General features: G+C 41.2%; 3 protein-coding genes across 5 annotated transcripts in view; 1 reads left to right on the forward strand and 2 right to left on the reverse strand.

The window, feature by feature from the left end:
- Positions 1–471: 471 nt before the first annotated feature.
- On the reverse strand, positions 472–17,596 carry LOC137799869 (dnaJ homolog subfamily C member 5-like). 2 transcript variants are annotated; one of them, XM_068596727.1, is made up of 6 exons: positions 17,352–17,596; positions 14,480–14,566; positions 6,104–6,258; positions 4,897–5,110; positions 3,512–3,683; positions 472–3,396 (listed from the first exon to the last, which is right to left on the reverse strand). In XM_068596727.1, exons 3-6 carry the CDS (start codon positions 6,208–6,210, stop codon positions 3,299–3,301), a joined length of 591 nt encoding a protein of 196 aa, XP_068452828.1. In that variant the 5' UTR covers positions 6,211–6,258; positions 14,480–14,566; positions 17,352–17,596; the 3' UTR covers positions 472–3,298. The 2 variants fall into 2 exon arrangements, with proteins under 2 accessions (XP_068452828.1, XP_068452829.1); XM_068596728.1 differs by lacking the exon at positions 14,480–14,566.
- adrm1 (ADRM1 26S proteasome ubiquitin receptor) lies at positions 17,255–22,932 on the forward strand. 2 transcript variants are annotated; one of them, XM_068596726.1, is made up of 10 exons: positions 17,255–17,692; positions 18,550–18,796; positions 19,506–19,622; positions 20,307–20,517; positions 20,988–21,066; positions 21,161–21,297; positions 21,380–21,514; positions 21,791–21,948; positions 22,268–22,370; positions 22,479–22,932. In XM_068596726.1, exons 2-10 carry the CDS (start codon positions 18,587–18,589, stop codon positions 22,565–22,567), a joined length of 1,239 nt encoding a protein of 412 aa, XP_068452827.1. In that variant the 5' UTR covers positions 17,255–17,692; positions 18,550–18,586; the 3' UTR covers positions 22,568–22,932. The 2 variants fall into 2 exon arrangements, with proteins under 2 accessions (XP_068452827.1, XP_068452826.1); XM_068596725.1 differs by having other exon boundaries at positions 17,256–17,692; positions 20,985–21,066.
- Positions 22,933–23,005: 73 nt separating this feature from the next.
- lama5 (laminin, alpha 5) overlaps positions 23,006–23,462 on the reverse strand; it is an 87,734-nt gene continuing 87,277 nt past the window's right edge. The window contains exon 80 of the mRNA XM_068596729.1: positions 23,006–23,462. This exon is cut by the window's right edge and continues 1,159 nt beyond it. The gene's annotated coding sequence lies outside the window, so the exon portion shown is untranslated.

The following is a 23,462-nucleotide window of genomic DNA, read 5'->3' on the forward strand; positions in this document are numbered from 1 at the left end:
TCTTTCTTTCACGCTGTTGTTTGGTCGATTGAGGAAAAGTTACACAAAAGGAAATGAAGGATTTAACATTTCAGTGGAAACGACATGAAGCACAAAACTAATCAGGAGAAATACAATTTAAAAGAAGCTCCTTCAAGTTTCATAAAAACTCTTTCAAGCTTCCTAAAAATAGATTTGTAATCCTTAAATTCTGAATTACAAACTTAAATACGACAGAAAGGAAAACAGACTCACACAGTTTGTGTTAATGCGTTCACACAACTGTGTTCACTCTTCATGATTCAAAGTTCGCCAATTAGGGAGATTTTCTAACGATTATCACGCCGCAGATTCCCCAAAACATTTGAAATTTCATTGGACGTTTGTAAAACAATTTGAGAGAATTATTCCGCTGGTATTGCACCGTCTCCTGATGATATGTACAAATACATAATGAACAATTCATTGAGGACTCGAAGGAAATACATTGAATAAATTAGCCTGGTTGGTTTTAATCACAACACAAATCAAACAAAACAAACACAACGTTCCCGTTTCCTACTTCAGCTGCTCGTGTGCCACAAATAAAGATGAGCGACAAAAACAAGAAAATGAGTGTTAATCTACGTAATCTGTCTTTTGTAAACTGCTCTTCAGTTGCTATGAGGATTACACAATCTACACAACTGCTGCCGCACAAACAAATAAGACTTTGGATATGAATATCCTCCCTTCGTTAACAACACAGATAAGAAAAGAAAAACAATGAAAGCATTTCTACGAGAGACAAATAGAAGAAACAAAAGTGTTCAACTGGAAAGAAATACAGTGAAGTCAAATCTAAACACATTAAACATGTACAGCATTTTTACTCTCTCACAAAAACAAATGGAAAACTAAACACACACACAAAGTGGGCTCAATCAGTGTGCGTGTGTGTGTGTGTGTGTGTGTGTGTGTGTGTGTGTGTGTTCTTCACAAACGTACGACATTGTACTTTGTGACGTCTCCACTAATAACACTGGAACCAGCACACAGCCGTCAAACCGAGTCCTTAGTGGAAGAGAACGAGGATTAAAGTACAAAAGGAGGAAGAGGAGGAGGAAGAGGAAGAGGAAGAGGAGGAGGAAGAGGAGGATGGCAAATCTACAATGGAGTAGCGTTAATAACGACGTGTCTGGTTATCACTGCGACGACGGAGAAACTGAAGCAACGAGATCACTTTTTCAAGATTTAATAGGCTTAAATTATGACTCGAAAACCTTTTCAGACTCATGATGAAGTTCTTTAAAGAGAAGAAACGCTTTGTGTGCCGGCCGCTGAGGGTCTGCAGGTACGTTCCAGTCAGGTGTTTCCTCTTGATGACTGGTAGTTAGTGTTAATGTGCGAGAGCGACTCGTCGTCCTCGTATGAAGGCAGATGTGTGTCTTTAACACAAGAGCACATTTATTGTTTGTAAGTAAATTATCTGACTGCAAATCCCAAATCTTTGCTTTCAAATTAAAACATCTTTGCTCTCTAAATTCCTCTTTAAAAAAAAAACGCTCTAAAAAAATATTTTTTTGAGAGCGCAGTTGTTTTTTTTTTAGAGCATTTGTTTGTTTTTGTAGTGTTTTCTTTTTTTTGAGAGCGTATATATTTTTTGGATCAAATCTTTGCTCTGAAATCAAAAATATATATACGCTCTCAAAAAAAAGAAAACACTACAAAAACAAACTAACGTTCTAAAAATATTTTAAAAACTGCGCTCTCAAAAAAACATTTTTTAGAGCGTTTTTTAAAGAGGAATTTTGAGAGAAAAGATTTTATATATTTGGGATTTGCAGTCAGATAATTGACCTACAAACAAGAACTGTGCTCTTGTAATAAAGACACACATCTACCTTCATACCTACACCTGGAGAACCAGACCTCAGTGACAAAGTGTTCACTCGTGACGCCGGTGGGACTCTGCTGTGAGCGAACACACAAAGCGAACACACAAAGCGAACACACAACCCCGACCAGACCGTGAGCACAAACACTTTGGTCGTAAACGCAGACGGCTTGTTTCTCACACACGAGCAGTTTCTGAGTATATGAAGAACAAAATCGACGTACTTTTAAAGTTAAACACTCGAGTGACATTTCCTGGAATGCATCGCAGACGTGTTCACTTTTCAAACATGTGACGGGCGATTCCTTGTGGTCTCGCCAGCACATACAAGTCGGATAAAGTCATTCTGTTTCTACTACCGGGTCTTCTCACTTTTCAGTTTGTGCATCCTCGATTCCTTTGCTCGCCTCCTCTCCATGTCCCTCCCACCTGAGTGGTGAGCGAAGGGAGACACACAAGGAGAGAGGAGACAAGGAAACAAGCCTTCGATAGAACGAGACGTCTGTGCTTTGCATTTTAAAGCAACTTCAGTTAATTGTGAAGTTGGGCAGTCCCAAAGGACACACCTGCACATTCACAGAGATTGAGTTCAGGGTTACAGGCAGGAGGACGGAGGAGACGAGGAGACGAGGAGACGAGGAGGCAGGAAACAGACAACTGAGAAGAGCCTTGTGTGTCGTGCGCTCAGTGTGCATCGTGACCTTTGGGCTGTCCGTGGTGACCCTCGCGGGGCAGATGATGACATGTACGTGCAGGTCAGCCATGCTTTGGCGTCGCTCAGAGCTCAGCACACAAAGGTTTGGAAGAAAATAGACTTAAAGCGTTAAAATACACATCGGGTTGTTTTACTCCTGCATAGAGAGTTAAAACGAGAAATGAAGCCCAACCTAAAAATATAAAATATTGTGAAAAGTCACTGCATATCTTACTTAAAGTGGTGAATTACCTACAATGTAGTTGCATGATGCTCCATGAAACTCCAGACGAGAGTTTTTAAACAAACACAATCTTTCTTTCTCATGATTTTTGTGATAGAGAACAAACATAATTGTTGAGCATTCCTCCCACAGGTGAAACCAGCGTGTAAAGCATCGAGTAAAAGCCTCAAAGCTTCCCCGTCTGTGCTTCTGATTGCATCTGACATGTAGGATGTTTTTGATGCTAGTGTGAGCTGAAATATGAGCTGATCCGTTATTGTAAAGAGAAATGTTCCTGGTGATCATGAAGAAACACGAGAACAGTTTTGTTTTGTTTGTATTTTTCCTCCTTCCCCCCTCGACTCACTTCACATTAATTAGAAATGAATGTCCTTTTAAAAAAGGTACATTTTGGGCTGAGTAGTGTGGCGGCTGACTGTGACAGGTGGTAATGTTTGCTGGTGTGTGTGTGAGGGTGTTATTAGTCGATACTATCGCTGTGGTTCACCGTCGGGTGCGAGTGTGTCTAGTAGGTGTCGGTCCGGTAGCTTTGGCGGGCGTCAGAGGTGAGCTGGGTGCTTTCTGTGGCCGAGGACGGCTGCATCACGATGGGCTCGCTGCCATCTGGGGAGGAGACGCACAAAACACACACACGCACACACACACGCACACGCGTGTTAGAACTCGTGCAAACCTAAAGCACCATACACTGCATGCAGGAGGTCAGCCGGGGCGTCACCTCGCTCGTCGGCGGTCATCTGGGCCTCCAGGTCCTCGGGGGAGACGTAGAACTCGGGCTCCTGGTCCATGGGCGGCCGGGGTTTACATTTACCGCAGCAACAGTTACAGCAGCAGCACAGGCAACAGCAGCAATAGCAGCCTGTGGACAGGCAGCAGAAGACGAACAAGCCCTGTGGGACGAAGAGGAGGGAGACCGTTAAACTGAAGGCTGATTCATACTCGGGTTTTACGCAGAGACGCAAGCACGCAGGACACGCATGGCCGCCCTTGCGTGGTCAAATCGGCCATTTTGCGTGCATCACCCCAAATTTCTGACTATAAGTCAAAGCGACGCAAGAACCGAAGGCTGTGATTGGTCCGCTAACCACGTCCTTTCTGTCTCTCACTTCTGGTTTCATAGCGTAATACCTCTGTTTTTAAAAGCCACAGCAGGAACAGGAACAATGGATCCTGTTGAAGAACGTTTGGCTGAAGAGATCCACAAATATGAGCGTTTATAAAACCCGCAGGACACGCAGATGGAGGTGAATTCCTGGAGGGAGATATCGTGAACGTCGGTGTGCAGGTCGAATCTTAAACGGTCGTTGCGCCACCTGCTGGTCTGGAGTATGAAAAACACAGGAACTAAAAACCAAAACGAGTCCGTCAATCCGGCTGCGTGGCAGCAGCAGTCGGAGTTGCAGAAGTATAATTGAGCTTTAACCCGACGAAGGCGGACGAGCACAGAGAGGTACACAGGTCATGAGCTGTGAGAAGCATCTGGAGTTAAACTAACGAATACACAGGATTCACGGGCCCTCGAGCATTTCATCAGTTTAAAACACTGAAAAACAGTTGATGTCATTTCATATTTATTTGACTAGAGACACTGGAAGCGACGTCGCTCTGGTTCACATTTCTGGAACAAAGTCCCTGAAAGCTGCGACGCTCAGCTCCTTCAACTCCTTTTCTGTTTGCTGTTGTCTTTAAGTCAACCAGATTCAAGGATATTCATCTATTTCTGCATTTCACTGTGTTTTATTTCTTAACCTGCACTGCAACTTTTATTCTAGCTTTTCAACAGTTTTTAATGTTTCAATGAATGTTTTTAAACCTTGTTTTTTGCATCATGTTGTGATGCTTTAATGGTTTCATGTGAAGCACTTTGAATCGCCTCGTTGTTAAAAATGTGCTTTCTAAATAAACTTGCCTTGCCTTTATTCTGTGCCGTGCTGTAAGTCCTGACATGGACAATCTGCTCACAACATTAAGCGGGAAAGACTAACTCTGGACCTTCATATAAGCAAACATGAAGTTAAGTTAGAATAAACCAGCACGTGGAAGGCCAACGAGTTCACTTAAAGTTGATCACAGAGAAAGGAAGCGCGCGTCGCTGCATCATACCTTCGCCCACCAGCTGGACAGAACAAAGTAGGTGTTGACGTTCTCCTCTCCGAACTGTTCTGCGACGTAGAGGCCCAGCGAGCCGTATTTATCGTAGATGTTCTTCTTCGTGGTGTCGCTGAGGATCGAGTGGGCGTTGTTGATTTCCTTAAACTTGTCGGAGGCGTCTGGGTTGTCCGGGTTCTTGTCCGGGTGGAACTTCAATGCTAGTTTCCTGTGAACCAAAAAAAAGAACAACAAAAATGTGAAGTTGGCAAAGTTTTCTGTGTTATGCTGATCAAACATTCATTTACATGTGAGTACGGTTGCAAAGGGGCGGAAACTTTCCAGTAAATTTCTGGAAAGTTTCCACGGGAATTTTGAAAAAAAGAAATGTGCCTAAGTTTTTTGCAAACGCATAAAACAGGGAAGTTAAATGTAGTTGAGAACAAGACGATGCAGGTCGAGCTCAGCTGGACCCTGAATGCAGCTGAATGGACCCTGAACATCGTCTGCAGGAACATAAACATAAAACATTCTGTTGTTTTTGACGTTTTGTCATCAGTGTTGCGTCTGAACGTTTCAGCCCTTTGGAGAGTGAGAGAGCGCCGAGTTGTGTAGAGGCCGAGAGCGGTACTGCAGCCAGAGATTTAAATTACAGCTGCAACATATTTAAAAAAATAACTGAACTAGTTCAATTTTTGGAGCTGTGAACTTAGTTCATTTTTTGAATTATGGACTATGAACTGAACTAGTTCATGTAGAAAGTGAACTTTCCCAACACTGTTTGTCATTAGTATATTGATTACTTGGTAAACTGAAGCCATGTTCATTTAATACCAAGTTTATTTGTATACATTAGACTTTTTACAGCAGTAGAGTAGGAAGTATGTATGTCCACACAAAAGTACACCATCACCTCCATTATTCACGGCTTTCTGAATGTCAAAAAAGTCATTTTTAAAAGTTGTATTATAAATGTTTGCATGCATGTCTGCTTATGACAAGATAAATACAGTTTAATCATCCCAAAATTTCCAGTTAATTCCTGTGGAAAGTTTCCAACTTTGAATATAGGCGAGCAACTCTTTGTTCGCAGGCCTCTGACTCCCTCTAGTGGCGCTACATCAAACACGTTCATGTAAAAGATGGACTCTGTGGACATGTACCTGTTGCATTACTGCAGTAACGCATGATGTACCTGGATGTTACATTACTGATCACATACCTGTAACATTTCTTGATGTCCTCTGTCGTTGCGCTCTTGTCGAGTCCCAGCACAGCGTACAGCGACTCTCCTGATGTGGAGAGAGATCTCTGTCTCTGCTGCTCCATGGCCTCGCTAGCTCGCTCGTTCCTCCGCTCACTCGCTCAGCCTCTCACCTGTCAGGTAGGAGGAAAACAAGAGAAGAGGACAAAGAAGTTGGTAAACTAAAAAAGAAAAGGTTTAGGCTGCTTTGTCTGTCTTACTTGACTTTTACAGGGTTCATGCTCAGCTTATTTGTTGACATGGTGATGAGGGATTTGGAGGTGCGTCGTGTCGAGGAAGAGAAAGGAATACATGAGATAAACCAGGGTAACCTAAGTTCATGTCACACAGTCAAGCAGAGATTTGTAATCTGTGTCCTGGATGAACCTCTCGTATCCAGTAAGTCAACCGTCCAGGAGCTGCAGGATACGAGAGACAGCGGCTCGCACAGAGAAACTGTCCTGAAGAAGCAGGAAGTAGTCGAAGGTTTATTTACTGACAAGTAGCAGCTGTTGACACCACAAACACCATGTGACACAACACCACCGACAAAAGAACACTTAAGGCCCTTTTCACACAAACTACCACTACCATGTGACACATGGGGTCATGTGACACATGGGGTCATGTGACTAACATTTGAGGGGAAATGTCCGTCCTGCTGTCTTATGAGTGAAAGCATTGTTGAGACGAGTCCATATAAAGTTTACATCCGTCTGACAAAAGACGCATTTACACGATGAAGCAATCGAATCAACAACTCACTCACGCCAATGCTACGAACATAATCAACTCCAAAAGAAAATGTGTTTCTCACCTTTATTTCTGCACAATTAAAGATAAAGAATAGGTGTTAAGTCAGCGGTGTCTTTGTAAGACTGTTTCTAACTTGTGTGATCCAAACATCTTTCAAGAACTCCAGAAAGTTGGAGAACAAAAGACAATAGTTATTGAGAAAAGATAGATGTAATTAATCTAACAATACATTTAGCTTGGTTGGCGTTTTCACTATTCAAAATGTAAAGAAAAAAGTACATTCAGTGCAGCCCTAGAATACAGTCTAGCTACTGTGGGACATAGCCAGTCAACTTCCTTGTCTAAGCGACTTGAAGCTCACGCTATGCAACATTAGCATTTGTGTTCAATCACGAGGCAACAGCCTGATGTGATGCATGTAAATAAATGAAGGAGAGGTGAAGAGATCATCAAAGTCAGACAGGGTGCTGCAGGCTGGAGACACAATGAAAACAGCAGTTAATCCTCTCACTGGGGTCCACAGCTCATGTACAGCAGGCTCCATGATGAGCTCATTACACCACACACCAGCCAACGCAATACACCAACAACAACAACATAAAGTCACCAAATAATCCATCTTCAAGCAGGAAGAGAGATTACTATGAACCATTTGTACATTTGCACAAATTTAAACTACAAATATGCATTTCTAAATGTGTTATTTATGTACAAAAGGTCTTGCTACAACAAGGGGCTTTAAGATTTTAAGTCCTGAAGGAAATCTATGTCCTTATCTTTGAAATAGGCAGTAAGAGAGCGCGAGTATAACCCAGTGAGACAGCAGGTGTTTGGGGGCGAGCAGGCTTAGAGACCACAGTAAGCCTCTTCAGCTACACACATTCACTTGGACTGGTATGCTGGAGGTAAAACAACCACAGGAACATACGCTGCATGTCACCACAAGACCTGCACAATGAGAAAATATCACACTGTGATTAAAGGACTCGGTCAATTAAACTTGATGGTGTCTTGCACAACTTCATCTCCACCACGGCTTCACCTGCTGCCCTTTGATGAGCTTCAATTGGCCGATAACGTCATAATGTTTTGATTTGGCTCTATTACCCAGTCGACAGATGTTTGTTGTGATTGTCTGACTTTATTTACCTGTAACTGGAGACAGTGGAAGAAAAAAGGCACGATAAAGTTTAAATGAAAGACGCTGTTAACAGGATAAACTGCGTCAGCGCGTCTGTTTTGATAGAATGTAAAGAAAAGATTTGTTTGAAATAAAATGAGCCACCAGGCTGCAAAACATATTTTCAAAGTTCCTGTTTGTGTGTCGGCCATTAGTCCTTCTACAGGCTTATAAAGGCACCAGATGGCAGCGGCAGAAACCCCACAAAGGCTCCACAACACCTCCACGGACAAGACACATTACCACCTCCCTGAATCCCACTGCTGCGCCGCTGATTAACAACACAGATTCACCACCGACCCAACGGGAATCAATCTGAGTTTCATCTGAACTCCAGGGATTATCAACACACTGAAAGACTGTGCTAGTGTGTGTGTGTGTGTGTGTGTGTGTGTGTGTGTGTGTGTGTGTGTGTGTGTTGTGAATAATCACATCCAACCATAATATTGAGCCTGAACCGAAGACTCTGACTACTTTAGCCGGCATGCCAATGATATTTCTTCATATAAGTCAAATTGATCATTCACAGGAACGGACTGGAAATGTGTTACACACAGTAGTGACGACAGCATACGGCCAGAGTGTGTGAACGTGTGTGTGAACGTGTGTGTGTGTGTGTGTGTGTGTGTGTGTGAGAGACTGTAATTGTGTCACTCACTTTTTTTTTTTACTGGATTTCATTCCCTGAAGGATTTTCAATAAGCATTTGATGCTTATGACTGCAGATCATAATGCAATCGGATAATCTGGTTGTTTTCCTTTGTTCTGAACTAGAGAAACTTTATTATTTATTTTATGTAGCTTCTCGTCATCCAACTGTAGTAAAATAAAAGATATCCAACTGACCAGCAAGAGGGAGATATGGATCAAATCTTCTACTTTATTCTGTTCTAGTGGATTATATATTCTGCATCTGTTCCAATAAAGATATTTGTATTGTTTGCTTTATTGTCAGGGTCACAACTCATCCTTTACATGTCAAACGACACACAAGTCAAACATATTGCAGCTCCCACACAAATAAAAACCTCCTTGTTCTTGAATGATCCATCAACACAGATTCATACCATGCAAAGTTTAGAAAAAATAATAAACTGGTGACAACACTCAAACAAGACAAGGAAATGAGAGAGTAAATTCTACCTTTTTAAGAGTTGCATTCCCTCCACATCAGGATGAATCTACAAGTCCTCATGAAGGGAAACCAGAAATATCTTGAGAAAAAGTTTCCATGGAATAATAAACAGCATGGCTTATGTTAACTATTGAGAAGAACAAGTTTTACTGCATGTGATCAGAACGAGGAGCTTCAGTTCACTTCACACCGCTCGGCTTTCAAAGGTTGCGTAACTGGGTTCTGCAAGATGTTAACATTGTCTCCATAACAAACAAAATATAATCAAAAGCTTTGTATGAATGTGTAAAGCTGCCAAAGATGGTGTTTTCTACTCTCTATACTCACTTTGACTTGCTGTGTGCTGGATTCAAACCTAATGGGAGAGACTAGTGTGTGTTTTAAGTCTTGGCTTCACAGCTGCACATAAATCCTCTCATAACATCTGAAACTTAAAAGCAGAAGAGAGAACAGAATAAAAGCAAGTGAAAGACGGGTGATGCAGTGTAACGCATCATGTGCTGGTGTTCACAGCCCAAGAGGAGACGTGAGCACTGTGGTTGAAGGTTTTTAGAAAAGGTTGTGTGGTAATCAACGTCCAAATCAATATGCTGAAGCCTTTTTTTCTCCTCCTGTCAGGGTTCATTCAGCAAAAATGATTATAATCTAATACTTATGATTTATTCTGCGACGGATAGCTGTTTGTTGTGTGAGTGAATGTGCTATGAAATGCAGAGGAAGAGATTGATAGTCAATAAACCAAGCTGTTTTATTTTATCTGTTGGCACAGGCAGAAAATACACTTTCAAATGAGCACCTTTTTTTTGGGACTATCGCTGTATAGTATTTCATGCCACATAGTTTCATCGCCAGTATTTTATAATTGTTGTTCTTATTGGTCAATAAGTAACAAGGAAGTACAGTGCAGACATGCCCAATATATCGTTGAGGACATTTCAAAGTGCCTCGTTATATATTTTTCCCACCAGAAAGCATTGAGAAGTTCATTTTCTGTCAATTGTGCAGAGTACTGGATCGACAGAAGCTACGTTATTGCACAGATTGTTTTGTTTGTTGTTTTGGGCCGTTCTCACCCTGACGATAATGTAAGATACTTCAAAATAAATAACAATTTAAAACTATAAACACAGCATCCTCCACCGTTAAGGTGAAGCTGCAGGCGAGTCGAATAACCCCGAGGACCTGAGGACCACAAGTCTGCTGCTGTTTGATTTAAAGCAGCTGTATCGGTCGAGTTGGACGTTTTGGGTGTTTTCTAACCCAAGAAGTGACGTCACTGAAGGAGACTGTGTGAATGATTCAGAGGTTTACTGGCATGCAAATCAGTAACTTTCTTGCCCGGTCATCATTTACCAGCCAAATGTTTGGAGACTATCTTAGCTATATTACAGTCTGTGTGAAACTAGAATGTCAATCCATGGTTTTATTTATGCACTTTTAGCTAGTTTCATCTCTATTACTATTTTGTTGTGTGCATGTGTGAAAGCTCATCACTTCACTTCTGCACCAACAGCTGGACGACAGGAAAAGTCTCATCTGTGTTGTTCACAACATCAAAACCATGTCGACCAAATGTAATGCAGTTTTCTTTTCAGCACAGCGAGAGATGTGTTCGACTGACTGAAATGACATGAAACTGCATGTAGTCACCATGATTTCTTGGTGGTTTGTTATAAACAAAAAGACAAATTAAATCCCCAAAAACCTAATACAGGAAGGTTTTCCACACCGATAGTTTTTTAAACTTTTTCGTGTACATGCTCACACACACACTGCCAGCCTCCCTCATGCTTTCAGTAAATGCAAAAAAACAACTAATTATGCAGGAAATATTTTGTTCAAACTTCATCCATCTTTTTTGCAGTTTCACACACATGTTGCACAATAGTGTGAGATACATAATTGTTATTGTCAGCCTCATTTCAATGAACTATGCATGTGTTTTTCATCCTTCCTGTCCTTGTCATCAGCGGCAGGAACCACAGAGACCAGATGTACACACAACATCTCAGCTGCAACAGGAGGATTAAAACTAACACTGGGAATCACACAATAATGACGTCAAATCACTATTTTATTGAGGCATATGTGAAATGTCTCCAAACAGGCCGAAAGCAATCTCTTAAATGAAAAAGACAAGTTACATTTGCTATATGTTGCGACATAGATCGTTAAAAGTAAGCGGGGCATTGCACCGTTGCTTCCTCTTTGCCTTCTCTTTCAAGTACAAGGTTTATGTTCACTTTTCTGGTCATTGTCTTTGCACCACGGGGTTGCGCAACAACATGCATTTTGTAGTTTTTCTACAAAAGAAAATACACAAATAACCCCAATCTGAATTATGTGGGGAAAGGGTGGGCGACACATTTAAGCCTCTCAGCCTGATGAAAGAAGCAACTCTAAAGACTTGTGGTAAGCCAGAATATACTTGCAGCTGAGGGTGAAAAGGCTGTGGCTGGGTATTGTCTTTTAATGCCTCTCTGCCCACTGAAGCTCGGTCGATAGGTACCAATGATGTTTTTAAATCACCAGGTGTAAAGCTTCGGACAGTGGGAAGGATATGATTTGAAAACTCCAACACACTTGATGAAAGTTATGATTATTTTCTGTATCATATAGTAAATTAAATATCTTTGAATTTTTAACTGATAAAAAGGTAATGTGCAGCTAAACGAGGACACAATTGCACTCGACTACTAGCGAGTAAGGCGTGGAGCGTCTTAGGCAGCAGCAGTATCTCTGTTTACCCGCCTAACTTGAGCTTAACTGCTTAACGGCCGCGCTCAAGTTTGCTTGGATGCCAACGCCTCGCCACCTTCCTCTATCTCTACTGCTGACGTGAAGGAGCTGGGCGGCGCCGTGTGTGGCGTTTGTTCTATGCGCATGCGTCAGGGTTAAATCCGGTGGACTCAAAACCCAAATGTAAAAGAGCTGTTTAGTTTAGATTAGGGCTCTCCCACAACTAGAAAAAAAACATATATGGCTCAGTGATCCTGGGAGCCATGTTGTCAAAGACAAACAGGCCTCAGGGCAGAGCCCAGACTGAGAGCAGCTCAAAAAACAAACATAGAAAGTGTGATGACATGGATCAAGGTGTTACTATGGAAGCAATGACATCATCTGTGTGATGTGGAGCTACCTTTGTTTATATGTGTATATATGTACATGTGTATAAAAACCCCATGTATACACTACAGTTAATCCATTATTCGAGAAAATAATCTGAGAATGACTCACTCATGAAAACAATGGTTATTGCACTATTCTAATAGTCAAATAAAAACCAAGGCACAGTTCACACACAAAACACAGAGACCACCAGACAGGCAGTGATTGAGTGTGCAGCTCATTCATTGAGATCAGGTTACACACACACACACACACACACACACACACACACACACACACGCCATTTCGGCCTGAAAATTAATAGATGGTAATGACACCTCAACGCTATGACTGACACAGTAAACACAGCTGTCACACATGTGCAGGAAACTACTCACGGATGCATTGTGCGTGAACATAACAAGGACTTCAAAAACAGTTTCCTCTCTTTTTCTTTGGTTTTCTGCCCATTTGAGAACAATAACCTTTTGAATCACCGTCTACTTCGCAGCTGGAACATGAACTGAACCACTTTGAGCTTTAAATGAGAGTTAGCACAAGAACGTCTTCTTCCTGAGCCAGAGCCGAGAAGTGACAACAGAAGAACTGTCACAACAACGGCGACAAGTATAAATGAGGTTAAAAGCGGCTGCACGGGTTGTCATGTACTTGTTCACGACTGGATACCTTAGATAGTACAATAGATACATGTGCACGTCTTGGCCCCAGGGTGCTGCAAAAAGGGCCGATGCAATTCATTAGCTCATGTCCAATCAGTTGTCCCGCCAGCGTTTGTGCTCGAGCTTTCTCAATGAACCCACTCATGCAAACGGTGCAGGGTAAAAACATTAAAGTAATGACTCTGCTAAAGGTACACTGGGCAAACTGTGTGTGCATATACACTTTGAAGAAAGCGTTTCAACAGAATTGAATTGCGAGGCAACTTCCAATCTCCTGATGTCATCCACATATAACACAATAAAGAAATGTATACATTTAGCTATGTATTCATGAGTGCAACAAGGAATACATATATTGTAATAGAGCATCTATGAAACAGATTATAATGTTTATAAATATTCAGGAGCCCTTCAGCTCCCTATTACATTTTAGTTAGTAAGAAATAACCTGTCATTGCATGAGTTATGTGTATGCTAGCTCACAATAGATGGATCACTAGTATAAATGTAAACAACTGAGTCTGCAGGCATTGCTGCATGCGGTCAAGTCCTTCATAACTCTGACAGGCCATATCAATATGTCCAACCAGCTGTAATCAGAACCATTTTTAAATTGATCTGGTTATAACGAGGACTATTTAGAGATCAATTGGAGACCAATATCAAGGTCACGTTTCAGTTAAAGGTGAAGCAGCCAGGCAGATGATGATTTGCCAACAATTTAAGCGTTGAACGATTTTTATCTGTTCATATAATATATAATTCTAAATGTTAAGATTAAAATTATTTTTTTCTATTTGTTTCACATTTTACAGACTAAATTAAATATCAATTAATCAGAAAATATTCAACAGATTAAAACAATATGAATATAATACTTAGACTATTATGTGATGATCTCTGAGCACAGTTTATAAACATACTTATTGTATTACTCAATAATTTAGTAATTGATTAATGGAATAATTGATTATTAAAAAATAGCCTTTTTCCTCGATCCATCAATGTTGGCAGTCAAAGAAATGTAAAGTTGAAATTAAATAATTCTTGGAAATGACGTCTGACTCTTTAGTGTTTGATAAAAGCTCAGCTCAGGCGTAACTGGGAAACTGGCGCTTCTAAAAATAATGTTTAATAGAGTCCCTAAAAAAAAGGTGTTTTAACATAATTAACAACTTGGCTGTGACATTCTTGCATCGCAGCTTAGTTGGTCACACTGTTCAGGAAGTGAGTACTTTATAAAGAAACACCCATGATCCACCAGAGCAAATCTCATATTGAATCAAAGTTCAGAGAGAAATGACAGAGAAAACCTGGTGGGGAAGAAGTGGGTGTGATGAAGATGAAGGTGAAGGTGGACAGAGGTGGAGCGAGACGGCGGTGACAGTGACACAGAGATGGAGCGACAGACAGAGAGACAGGGTTCAGGGTGAGGAACAGACAAAGTGTCACACCAAAGAGGGAAAGTGAATATTTAACAGCCTCATGTGACTTACGCTCACAGGACTGTTACACCATCCGGTCTAGGACACGGTCATCATTACAGCACTCATGACCTGAGACCATCTGCAGCCACCGGCGCCCTTTCAAAAAAGAAAGTATTTTTTCATTCCAGGGATCTGTGGTTTTCTCAGTTGAGGATGGTTATACACACCTTTAAAGGTTTAAACTACATGGGGAGATTTGCTATTTTGGATTATTTACTGTTTCTAATTACTTTACAGTCAGTTTCTTGTGTCTCTTCGAGCCGTGTGAGGATCATTGAAAGCAAGATTGGCCTAGTTTTTTTTTATTGTTATGATTTTTGAAGCATAAAAATATGTCCATACAATTACCAGAGATAAAGCTCAGACTAGTGTCCAGGTGTTGAGGTTTAATAACAGTATTAAGTACAGTCATAAAGTACTGCATCTAATACTATTCAGTCAGAGCCTGGATATGAACTCTGTCAGTCCTCTATGTGGGGATGCAAATATTGCCAAAGTAGGAATCCCAGCTGGGGGATAATTTTAGGTTTTCAAGGGTCACAACAGTGCCACTCTGACAGGAATTTGTCACACTGCACCACACAACCACTCCAAGTTACTAGAGTTGAGAAATGGCACAATAACTTCAGTAAATCTCATTAAAACATAGAACAGAAACAAGTTTCTGTTTTGTAAAATTCAACCCATTATCAGCATGAAAAATATAGACTATTATTGGTTGCGGTGATGTAAGCGAATGCTTCTTAAATATGAGGATGAAAGCATGAAGGGTGTGATGTGGCTCAGGAGCTCGATAAAGGTCATCCCCTAATTAAATTATTGGCAGTTCGATCACCGGCTCCTCCAGTCTCCATGTTGGAATATCTCTGGGTAAGACACCGACGGCTGTGTCGTCATCGGTGCCTGATATTAGACAGAATGTCAACTTGTTAAACCATCTTCAGCCTGATATTGCCTCCACTCTAATCTAATTAGATTTTTGCTAACCAATCACTTGAGACCGACACATCTACAGGGGCTCAAATGCCATGAGAGCATTCTTTGAGCGGGCGTTTTAAGAGCAAAGCAGAGTTAAAAAGAGAAAGTGTGTAATGGTTTTCATTGTTGTTATTTCTCCCCGCCCCCTGGCACTAAATGGCTGATAATTTGTCCCCACAACTGCGCTTATTGGTCAATTAATATTTAAGCAAAGAACGCTGTTTTGCGTCAATATGTCAGATAAATCAGTCGATTTGAACTCAGTGGAGTGAGCTGATTCAAAAAGGCAGAGATCCAGGATAAAGGAACATATTATCTCATCTTATCTGCTATCTGTATGAATGTGTGAGAGGATGTTGACATGTACAATACACAATATGCATCACTTTGAGTGGTGGTCGGAAGACTGGAGAGTCAACTTACCACTTTTCACTATTTTTTCACACATTATAAACTAATTTATCAATCAATCAAAAAAAAAGAACAGCAGATCAATCAAAACTTGAACAATTGCAATATATCCATCACAACCTAAAGTACCAGTACTTTTCTAAGTTAGGCGACTGATGCCAAGTACTATATAGTTAAGTGCTTATTTTCAGTAGTAGAAACTATTGTGTGAGACTACAGACATTCATACAATATATTTTTCTTCTTCCTGAAGCAACAGCAGAACATTTCCTTCACAGATGGCTATCTGAATGAATTACAGTGCTGTTCATAGTATCTGAAAATAGACCAATGGCTTTTATGTTGCTAAATGAAAGTACTGTATCAGCGCCTTTGTACCGATTTAGAATCCATGCTGAATTGTTTTTATATCCTACTTTCATCTTCCTGCTTGTTTGACAGTTATATTAAGTGACACTTTAAAACAAAAGAAGAAGAAAAGACCCATCCACAAGCACTCATATGCTGGAAGTAAATAACATTGCACAAATATAGTATATTTACAGCTACAAGGGATTGTTCCACAAAAACATAGAATGTCCTCAGAATCAAAGTTGGGAGAAAAAAGGGGAATACATTGATGTAATGTCTGCTATAAAAATCACTTTACCATGACTTGTATATTTAATCAATATTTCAAATTGGCTGGGCAGAATCAAACTTTATAAGAACATCTCCATCACCACGCGCTGCGTGCACGCTCTCGCAACCCTCTCACGTCAGACAGTTTATGATACCACCTGATACACACACACACACACACACACACACACACACACACACACACACACACACACACACAATGACAACAAGAGCGAAAGAGACAGCTCCACTGCAGCTATTTCAGAAGTACCGTCCCGTTAAGAACAATACAATGGAAGTCATTTAGATAGACTACTTAACTATCAATTCGTGAATAGCTTGGCTATTTTTGTTGACGTGCTTTTAACTTCCATGAGAAGTTGCACCTGTCTCTTCAACGTTACCAAAGACAGGCGCGATCACAAACCAGTCGGCCCCCTCACTTGGTAACAAGACTACAAATCCGGATTTATCCCGTGGTGTCTTTCTCTCAGTCACACTCAACACTGTCTAACTCGCGTTAAATCTGTCGCGTTGGGACCCGCCACAATTGACATAACAGTTAAATCGATCACAATTCAACCCTCGTCTTCCTCCCCTTTAAATACTATGGAGCCCAGCGCTGTCTGCTCGTGACTGGCAACCGAACTAGAAAATAACGGTCGGCTCGTGAATCAACACCGTGTTAAAGCGGATAATCTCCAGGCGCCGCATCAAAGGAACACTCAAAGCATCCATGTTGGTTAGCCGAGGCTGCCCTGGGCGACATGCCCGGGTCTGAATAACCCAGCTAGCACTTAACGCTAGCTCGCTCACTAATCCAAGGGCAGCAAAGCTGACTTGTGTTAGCCCAACTGTGCGCGTTCCTTACCTTGTTTCAGTGTGGCTTCTCTGTATCTTGACTCTCTTTTTTATCAAAATAACACTCGCATCAGAGTTCAGCTTTTCTTTCCGCCGCTAAACCATTCAAACAGCCGGTAGTACAGCCGCAGAGCTAACTGCTACACTGGGAAGGAAAGAAGGAGCTGTCAATCCGAGCTGCGCGGAGCAGTTGCGCTGAAACCCGCCCACTGACTCACCCGCCCTCTTTTCCCCAGAAGCTCGTTCTCGGTGACGGCGGGCGCGCGCACGACACAACAGGAAGTCAGAGCATCTTTGCTAGTAGCGACGCGAAGAAGAAAAAGTTTGTGTACTCAGACAACACGAATTCAGGTATTTGAACGCGATCCGTTTGTAAAAAAATAGATTAACATATAGGTTAACTGCTCCCTGTACAAAGTTTGCTGTTAACATGTTGAATGACTTTTACTCGTTAAATACATTTTTGAGACGTTTGGCCTTTATTATTCGTGTGTTTAGCCACGCCAGGTCACGCGCTAACGTTAGCTAACATGACATCCGCCGTGACTAACGTTTCCTGGCTAACCGCTATTTTGTTAGCATCGCTCAGAAAAGTATATATGTGACCCAAACTAACTGCTCAAAACTCCTGAAACTTTTTAAATATACCACAACACTACTGTTACTGTCAAATATCAAGTTTAAAGTGTGATACTATACGAAATATGTTTCAGTCTATAACCTAACGTTTCAATCAATTTCAGTAGAAGTAGCAATATTTCGGTCCTGCGGTCAGATTATTTTTAATTTATACTAAAGTACAAAAGTAATAGCACCAAAATAAAAATTATAAAAACATATGTATGATTATCTAACTAGTATTTATGGTTGTAATAAAAGTATTTAAACTAAAATTAGTTTTCTGAGATTTATTTTTGCCCAACATGCATTGTTATGGATAGTTGACAAGTCCATGCTAAATATAGTATAACTGTTAGCTATGTTTTTCTGTGACTCGCAGGTAAAACAAAGTAAGTTATACAAGTGGTGCATTGATGTACCTGTCAACAAATTTAAAAAAATGTTTGTTGTTAGAACAATAAATATGGTTCCACACAGACACAAAATAATTAACGTCTCCACCTCTTTGTAGATTTATTACTCATACAAGTAATAATCTTGCCACTACTTTGGTTTCGCAAACCTGACCCCTTTTTCTTCTCGTCCAGTATTCAGGCCTTTTTTTTTTCACCAAGAGATCTCAAGATGTCGTCAGGTGCTCTCTTTCCAAGCTTGGTGAGCGGCTCTAGAGGAACCTCCAGCAAGTACTTGGTGGAGTTTCGTGCTGGGAAAATGACCCTGAAGGGCAACGTAGTGACACCGGACAAACGCAAGGGCACTGTGTACGTCCAGCAGTCTGACGACTCCCTGATTCACTTCTGCTGGAAGGATAGGACGACTGGAAATGTCGATGATGTGAGTAACTTTAAAATACTTATAGTTCCTCTGATGTAATATATTCAAGATGTCAACAAAACTAGTTGTCACCTTTTGAGGCCAATATATTATTCTACCACTAGTCAGCAGTGATGCTTTGCAATTTGTTAAATTATCTTATTTAAGATCCAACTGCAAATACTTTAAGTAATCAGTAAATCTAATGGAAGGGACATTTGTAAATACAACCATGCTTGCACTTTGTTGTTTATGTGTTGCTGTTAAGGTCTGTGGCTTAGTTTAATTTGAGACTAACATGACAAAATACCTAACTAAGCCAACAGATCGGTCAACTGAAACTTGACTAGAACTGAGTCTTATTGAGTGTTCACATGGAAATCATCCGCAAAGACCATGACAGCTGGTGTGATCACGTTATTAAAAAAAACTTGCTGTGATAGAAGTTGTTACTATCATATGAGATCACGTACATTCCACCACTGCCACAAATTAAATGAGGGTAGTGTCATATTGCCCATTTCTAATCATTCTGTATTTGTTTATAAAAGTATTTCCACACAAGCAATGCTTACTCATTGCATCCTTATTTAGCTGGGCTTCCACAGAGCGAGCAAGGTGACTGTCTTTATTTCAGAGCTGCAATGATAGTGCTATTGCCTTTGTTTTCCATTTCAGTAACCGGTTGATGATGACTTGTATGTCTTTTGTTGTGGCGTCCCTGTTCCAGGACCTGATCATCTTCCCAGATGACTGTGAATTCAAGAAGGTGAGCCAGTGCACCACTGGACGTGTCTTCGTGTTGAAGTTCAAGGCCGGATCCAAGAGACTGTTCTTCTGGATGCAGGTGAGCGGAAGATGCCCCTCATCTTCTTTCTAAAAGGAGGGAAATGGTCTTCTGTGAATGTATGACGTGTCCATTCGTGTGCAGGCAGATGGCAATTCAATAGAGGGAAAATGAGTGGAAAACTGAAGTAGGTGACAATAAGAGTAATGAGCAGAGAAGAGAGATTACACTCATGATGACAGGGTGTGCATGGCTGCAATCAGTATATTTGTCAGGCACACGTTTTCGGGATCCCTGGTAATTTGGTCTGTGGAGAATTCAACTTTTGAATTTAAGCAGGGTTCTTGCGGTCAAGAAAAACCTGGAAAATGGTTATTTCCAGGCCTGGAAAAGTCCTGAAAAAATGTAATCTCAAAAGTGTTGGAAAAGTCATGGACATTTGTAATATTCATGTTTATTTACGTCATGTTTGAAATAATTAATATGCTTTTGAAAGAAAGTGACTCAAAATATAAGCAGGCATACATACAGGCATCTATATAAATGTTTATTCTTTTAATCAAACTATTGTCTCATTCATTTGTGTAATTCATGGTATACTGTATGCTTTAAATTCTCATTGTTAGTTTATATTCTACATTTTCTCACTTTTTATGTATATAGAGATTTCATAAAACATTCGGTCATGGAAATCATTATTCAAAATGTGTATTAATGAATTCCGGCATGCCTCATTTCCATCAGGAACCAAAGTCTGACAAGGACGATGAGTTCTGTCGTAAGGTGAACGAGTACCTGAACAACCCTCCCATTCCCGGAGCGGCGGGCAGCGGCGGCGGCAGCGGCCACGAGCTCTCTGCCCTCGGAGGAGAGGGAGGTCTGCAAAACCTGCTGGGAAATATGAGCCACAACCAGCTGATGCAGCTGATCGGACCAACCGGATTGGGAGGACTGGGTGAGAAACACTGCATATATTTTAGATATTTATACATATTGACACTCAGCACACCAGAGAGTCATTAATCTGTTGAGCGAGGGAAGTCTTCTTCAGGAAACAACCATAAACATGGCGACAAAGACATTTATGGCCTGCTGTATAAAAAGACCAGAGAATGTAAAGACTCGTACAGTAAGCCTCTATTGAGACAAATTAAAATATTTCATTAAATTATGATTATCATCCAAAATGTCTTGTAGTAATTGAACAATGACAAAATAGGAGTTCACGTTTTTAGAAAAATAATAGAACTTTTAGTAGTATTGAAAGCTAACTTTAACATTTGTCCTTCCTTGTAATGCCTTTCTTGAATAATTATTCAAATCAACACAAAGTTATGTGAAGCTTATAAGTGCTGTATATGTTTTTAAATAAAAATCCGACATCAATTTGGACCCGTTTTGATTTGATCATGTTTGTCTAAGGAGGCCTGGGAGCTCTAGCAGGACCAGGACTTGCCAACTTGCTGGGCAGTGGAGGACCTGCAACAAGCAGCTCCTCATCCAGGTGAGGCAGAAACCAATATTAGAATATAATACATGTAAAGAATATGATGAATTACTTCTGATGATTCGTGATATTACACATTATTCCTTCTTAGCTCTCGTAGCCAGTCAGCAGCCGCCACTCCATCGTCAGCTGCAGCTCCCAGACTGAGTTCCTCTCAGGCTCCCACCACCCCGGTGACTCCTGCTGCCACGGCTGCGTCCCCGACCAGTGTTGCTCCTTCCACTCCAGGTACACAAAGTGCAGTGTGCTCGTTATGTTTCACTTTCTCTGCCTTATTAAGATCTCACCATCTTGTTTACTCTCATTGCAGCCTCAGCTCAGACCCCACTGACCCCGGCCTCTGTTGGAAGCCCTTCCTCCCACCACCCCATCCAGCTCAGCGACCTTCAGAGCATCCTCGCCACCATGAATGTCCCAGCAGCATCAGCTGCTCAGGGATCAGCTGGTGAGTGACTCGAGCTGCTAAGGATCACAATGTATTACTGAATATTGAGCCGATATTGTTACCAGCAAAACTTCATAACACACTATGATGTTACAGATTATGGATCAACTACAGTCTGTTTAACCAGTCATGATTTAAATGTGTGGTCTTGCTATGTGGACTGAATCAGTAGTCTCTTCAAGTGAGTCTGAACAACACGCATTAGTGAGGGAGGTGGAGGAAAGAAGCCGATTACAGAGACTACGTTGCATGACGGGCTCCTCTCCTGTTCTCCAGTGGATTTAGCGAGCGTTTGCACCCCTGAGATGATGGCTCCCATCCTGACCAACGCCGAGGTCCAGCAGCGGCTCCTGCCCTTCCTCCCCACTGGAGAAAGTTTACTGCAGAGCGCCGACGAGATCCACAACACAATCAACTCTCCTCAGTTCCAACAGGTAGGAGAGAAATGCAAAGTAAACCCAATGCTTCACACATTTATGCTGGGGATAGCTGGGGGAGTCAAACATTTTAGAGATTTATGGAAATGATCTTTTTTTATTGACAATCAGACTTTACCCGTATCAAAGAAGTGAGGTGGAGGCTGTATGTTTAGATGCACGAATGAAGACCTCGCACCCACATCTGATTTGCTAAATATTGTCTTTAAGTATCCGATTGACTCGATGTACCTGATCTTAGCTGATTATGCATTGAGCACTTCAGGTTTGTTTAAACCAGATTGAATTAACTCGACTGACGGTTCTCTCCCTCCAGTCGATGAGCATGTTCAGCAGTGCCTTGGCCTCCGGGCAGCTCGGCCCTCTCATGAGTCAGTTCGGTCTGCCGACAGAAGCCGTGGACGCCGCCAACCGAGGAGGTGAGACGCAGGACTAGGAACACATCTTCTTCCATTTATTGTTTTTTTCTGAACTCGTACACATGTTTCTTTGGTTATTTATTCATATCTGTGTTGTCTTCCTGTCAGACGTGGAGGCGTTTGCCAAAGCCATGCAGGACAGCAAAGGAGCCTCCAAGCAGAAGAAAGGGGACGACGAGGACATGAGTCTGGATTAGAGCTCACTCTGCCAACCCCCAGGAGAATCTGAGATTAATTTTCCTTTCTTAAATAATCTCCCATTCCATGTTGTCTTCCGCCTTTCTATACTAAAGGAAACACTCTGCTCCTTCAGGGTGAACAGCACATGGAAGTTAGGCCAGTTTTCCCTGTGACGACTATCTTCCTTTATCAACACTTCTGTCTTGTTCTATTGACAATTACTTTTATTCTGAAAGGTCAATTCATGAATTTGAGAGGGGATTGAGCCCATGGTTTGATTTTGTTTTCCTTCTGTTCCATCGTTCAGACTCAGTACTGATGTTCTCAGGCTTTCTTTTGTGATTCACTCTTAATAATAAAAAAACCTCATTGGCACCTGAAACCACCTCAAGGTGCATCTTTTGCAGATTGGAAACAGTGAAAAGTATTGTTTGTATTTTAAAAAAAGACTTTATTTAAAAATACATTTACAGACACGGGGCTGGGAGTGAGGGGGAGGGACAGCTTATTCTTTCTGTGAGAAAGTCTTTAAAAAGTGGTTATATTACATACAAGTTTCACACACGCATGTTTGGTACATTGATGAAGGAATAGCGATGGGAAATGTTGCCTGAACCTGGACACGAGCTGGCAGACGGGATGTTTATGCCCCGTGAGGCTTTTCAATCCTGTGACCATATAGCACCATATTCATTTATGTGTTCATATTATTTTATCAACCAATAAAGGAAAACTTCATCCAAAAACACTCAACATCAAAACATCTGGAGATTCTTAGTTTTCACTGGACAGAAATGAATCTGTAACTAAACCTGTCAGACAAATGTAGTGAGGTAAAAACTACAATATTTGTTTTAACAGATTATCATAAACTACTATGTTTAAAATATATGTAAATCACATTCAGGATAT

This window comes from Clinocottus analis, unplaced genomic scaffold (genome assembly GCF_023055335.1).
Source record: "Clinocottus analis isolate CAN_PGR_092001 unplaced genomic scaffold, fCliAna1.0.p SCAF_39, whole genome shotgun sequence".
NCBI classification, from domain to species: domain Eukaryota; kingdom Metazoa; phylum Chordata; class Actinopteri; order Perciformes; family Cottidae; genus Clinocottus; species Clinocottus analis.

Excerpts from the sequence above, each read along its gene's own strand:
- LOC137799869 (XM_068596728.1), bottom strand. The coding sequence starts at position 6,210 with ATGGAGCAGCAGAGACAGAGATCTCTCTCCACATCAGGAGAGTCGCTG. Across the intron at positions 5,111-6,103 it reads GACATCAAGAAATGTTACAG|GAAACTAGCATTGAAGTTCC; the intron begins GTATGTGATCAG and ends TTTGGTTCACAG. Across the intron at positions 3,397-3,511 it reads GATGACCGCCGACGAGCGAG|ATGGCAGCGAGCCCATCGTG; the intron begins GTGACGCCCCGG and ends TCTCCTCCCCAG.
- adrm1 (XM_068596725.1), top strand. The coding sequence starts at position 18,587 with ATGTCGTCAGGTGCTCTCTTTCCAAGCTTGGTGAGCGGCTCTAGAGGA. Across the intron at positions 20,518-20,984 it reads AACCGGATTGGGAGGACTGG|GAGGCCTGGGAGCTCTAGCA; the intron begins GTGAGAAACACT and ends TGTTTGTCTAAG. Across the intron at positions 22,371-22,478 it reads GGACGCCGCCAACCGAGGAG|ACGTGGAGGCGTTTGCCAAA; the intron begins GTGAGACGCAGG and ends TCTTCCTGTCAG.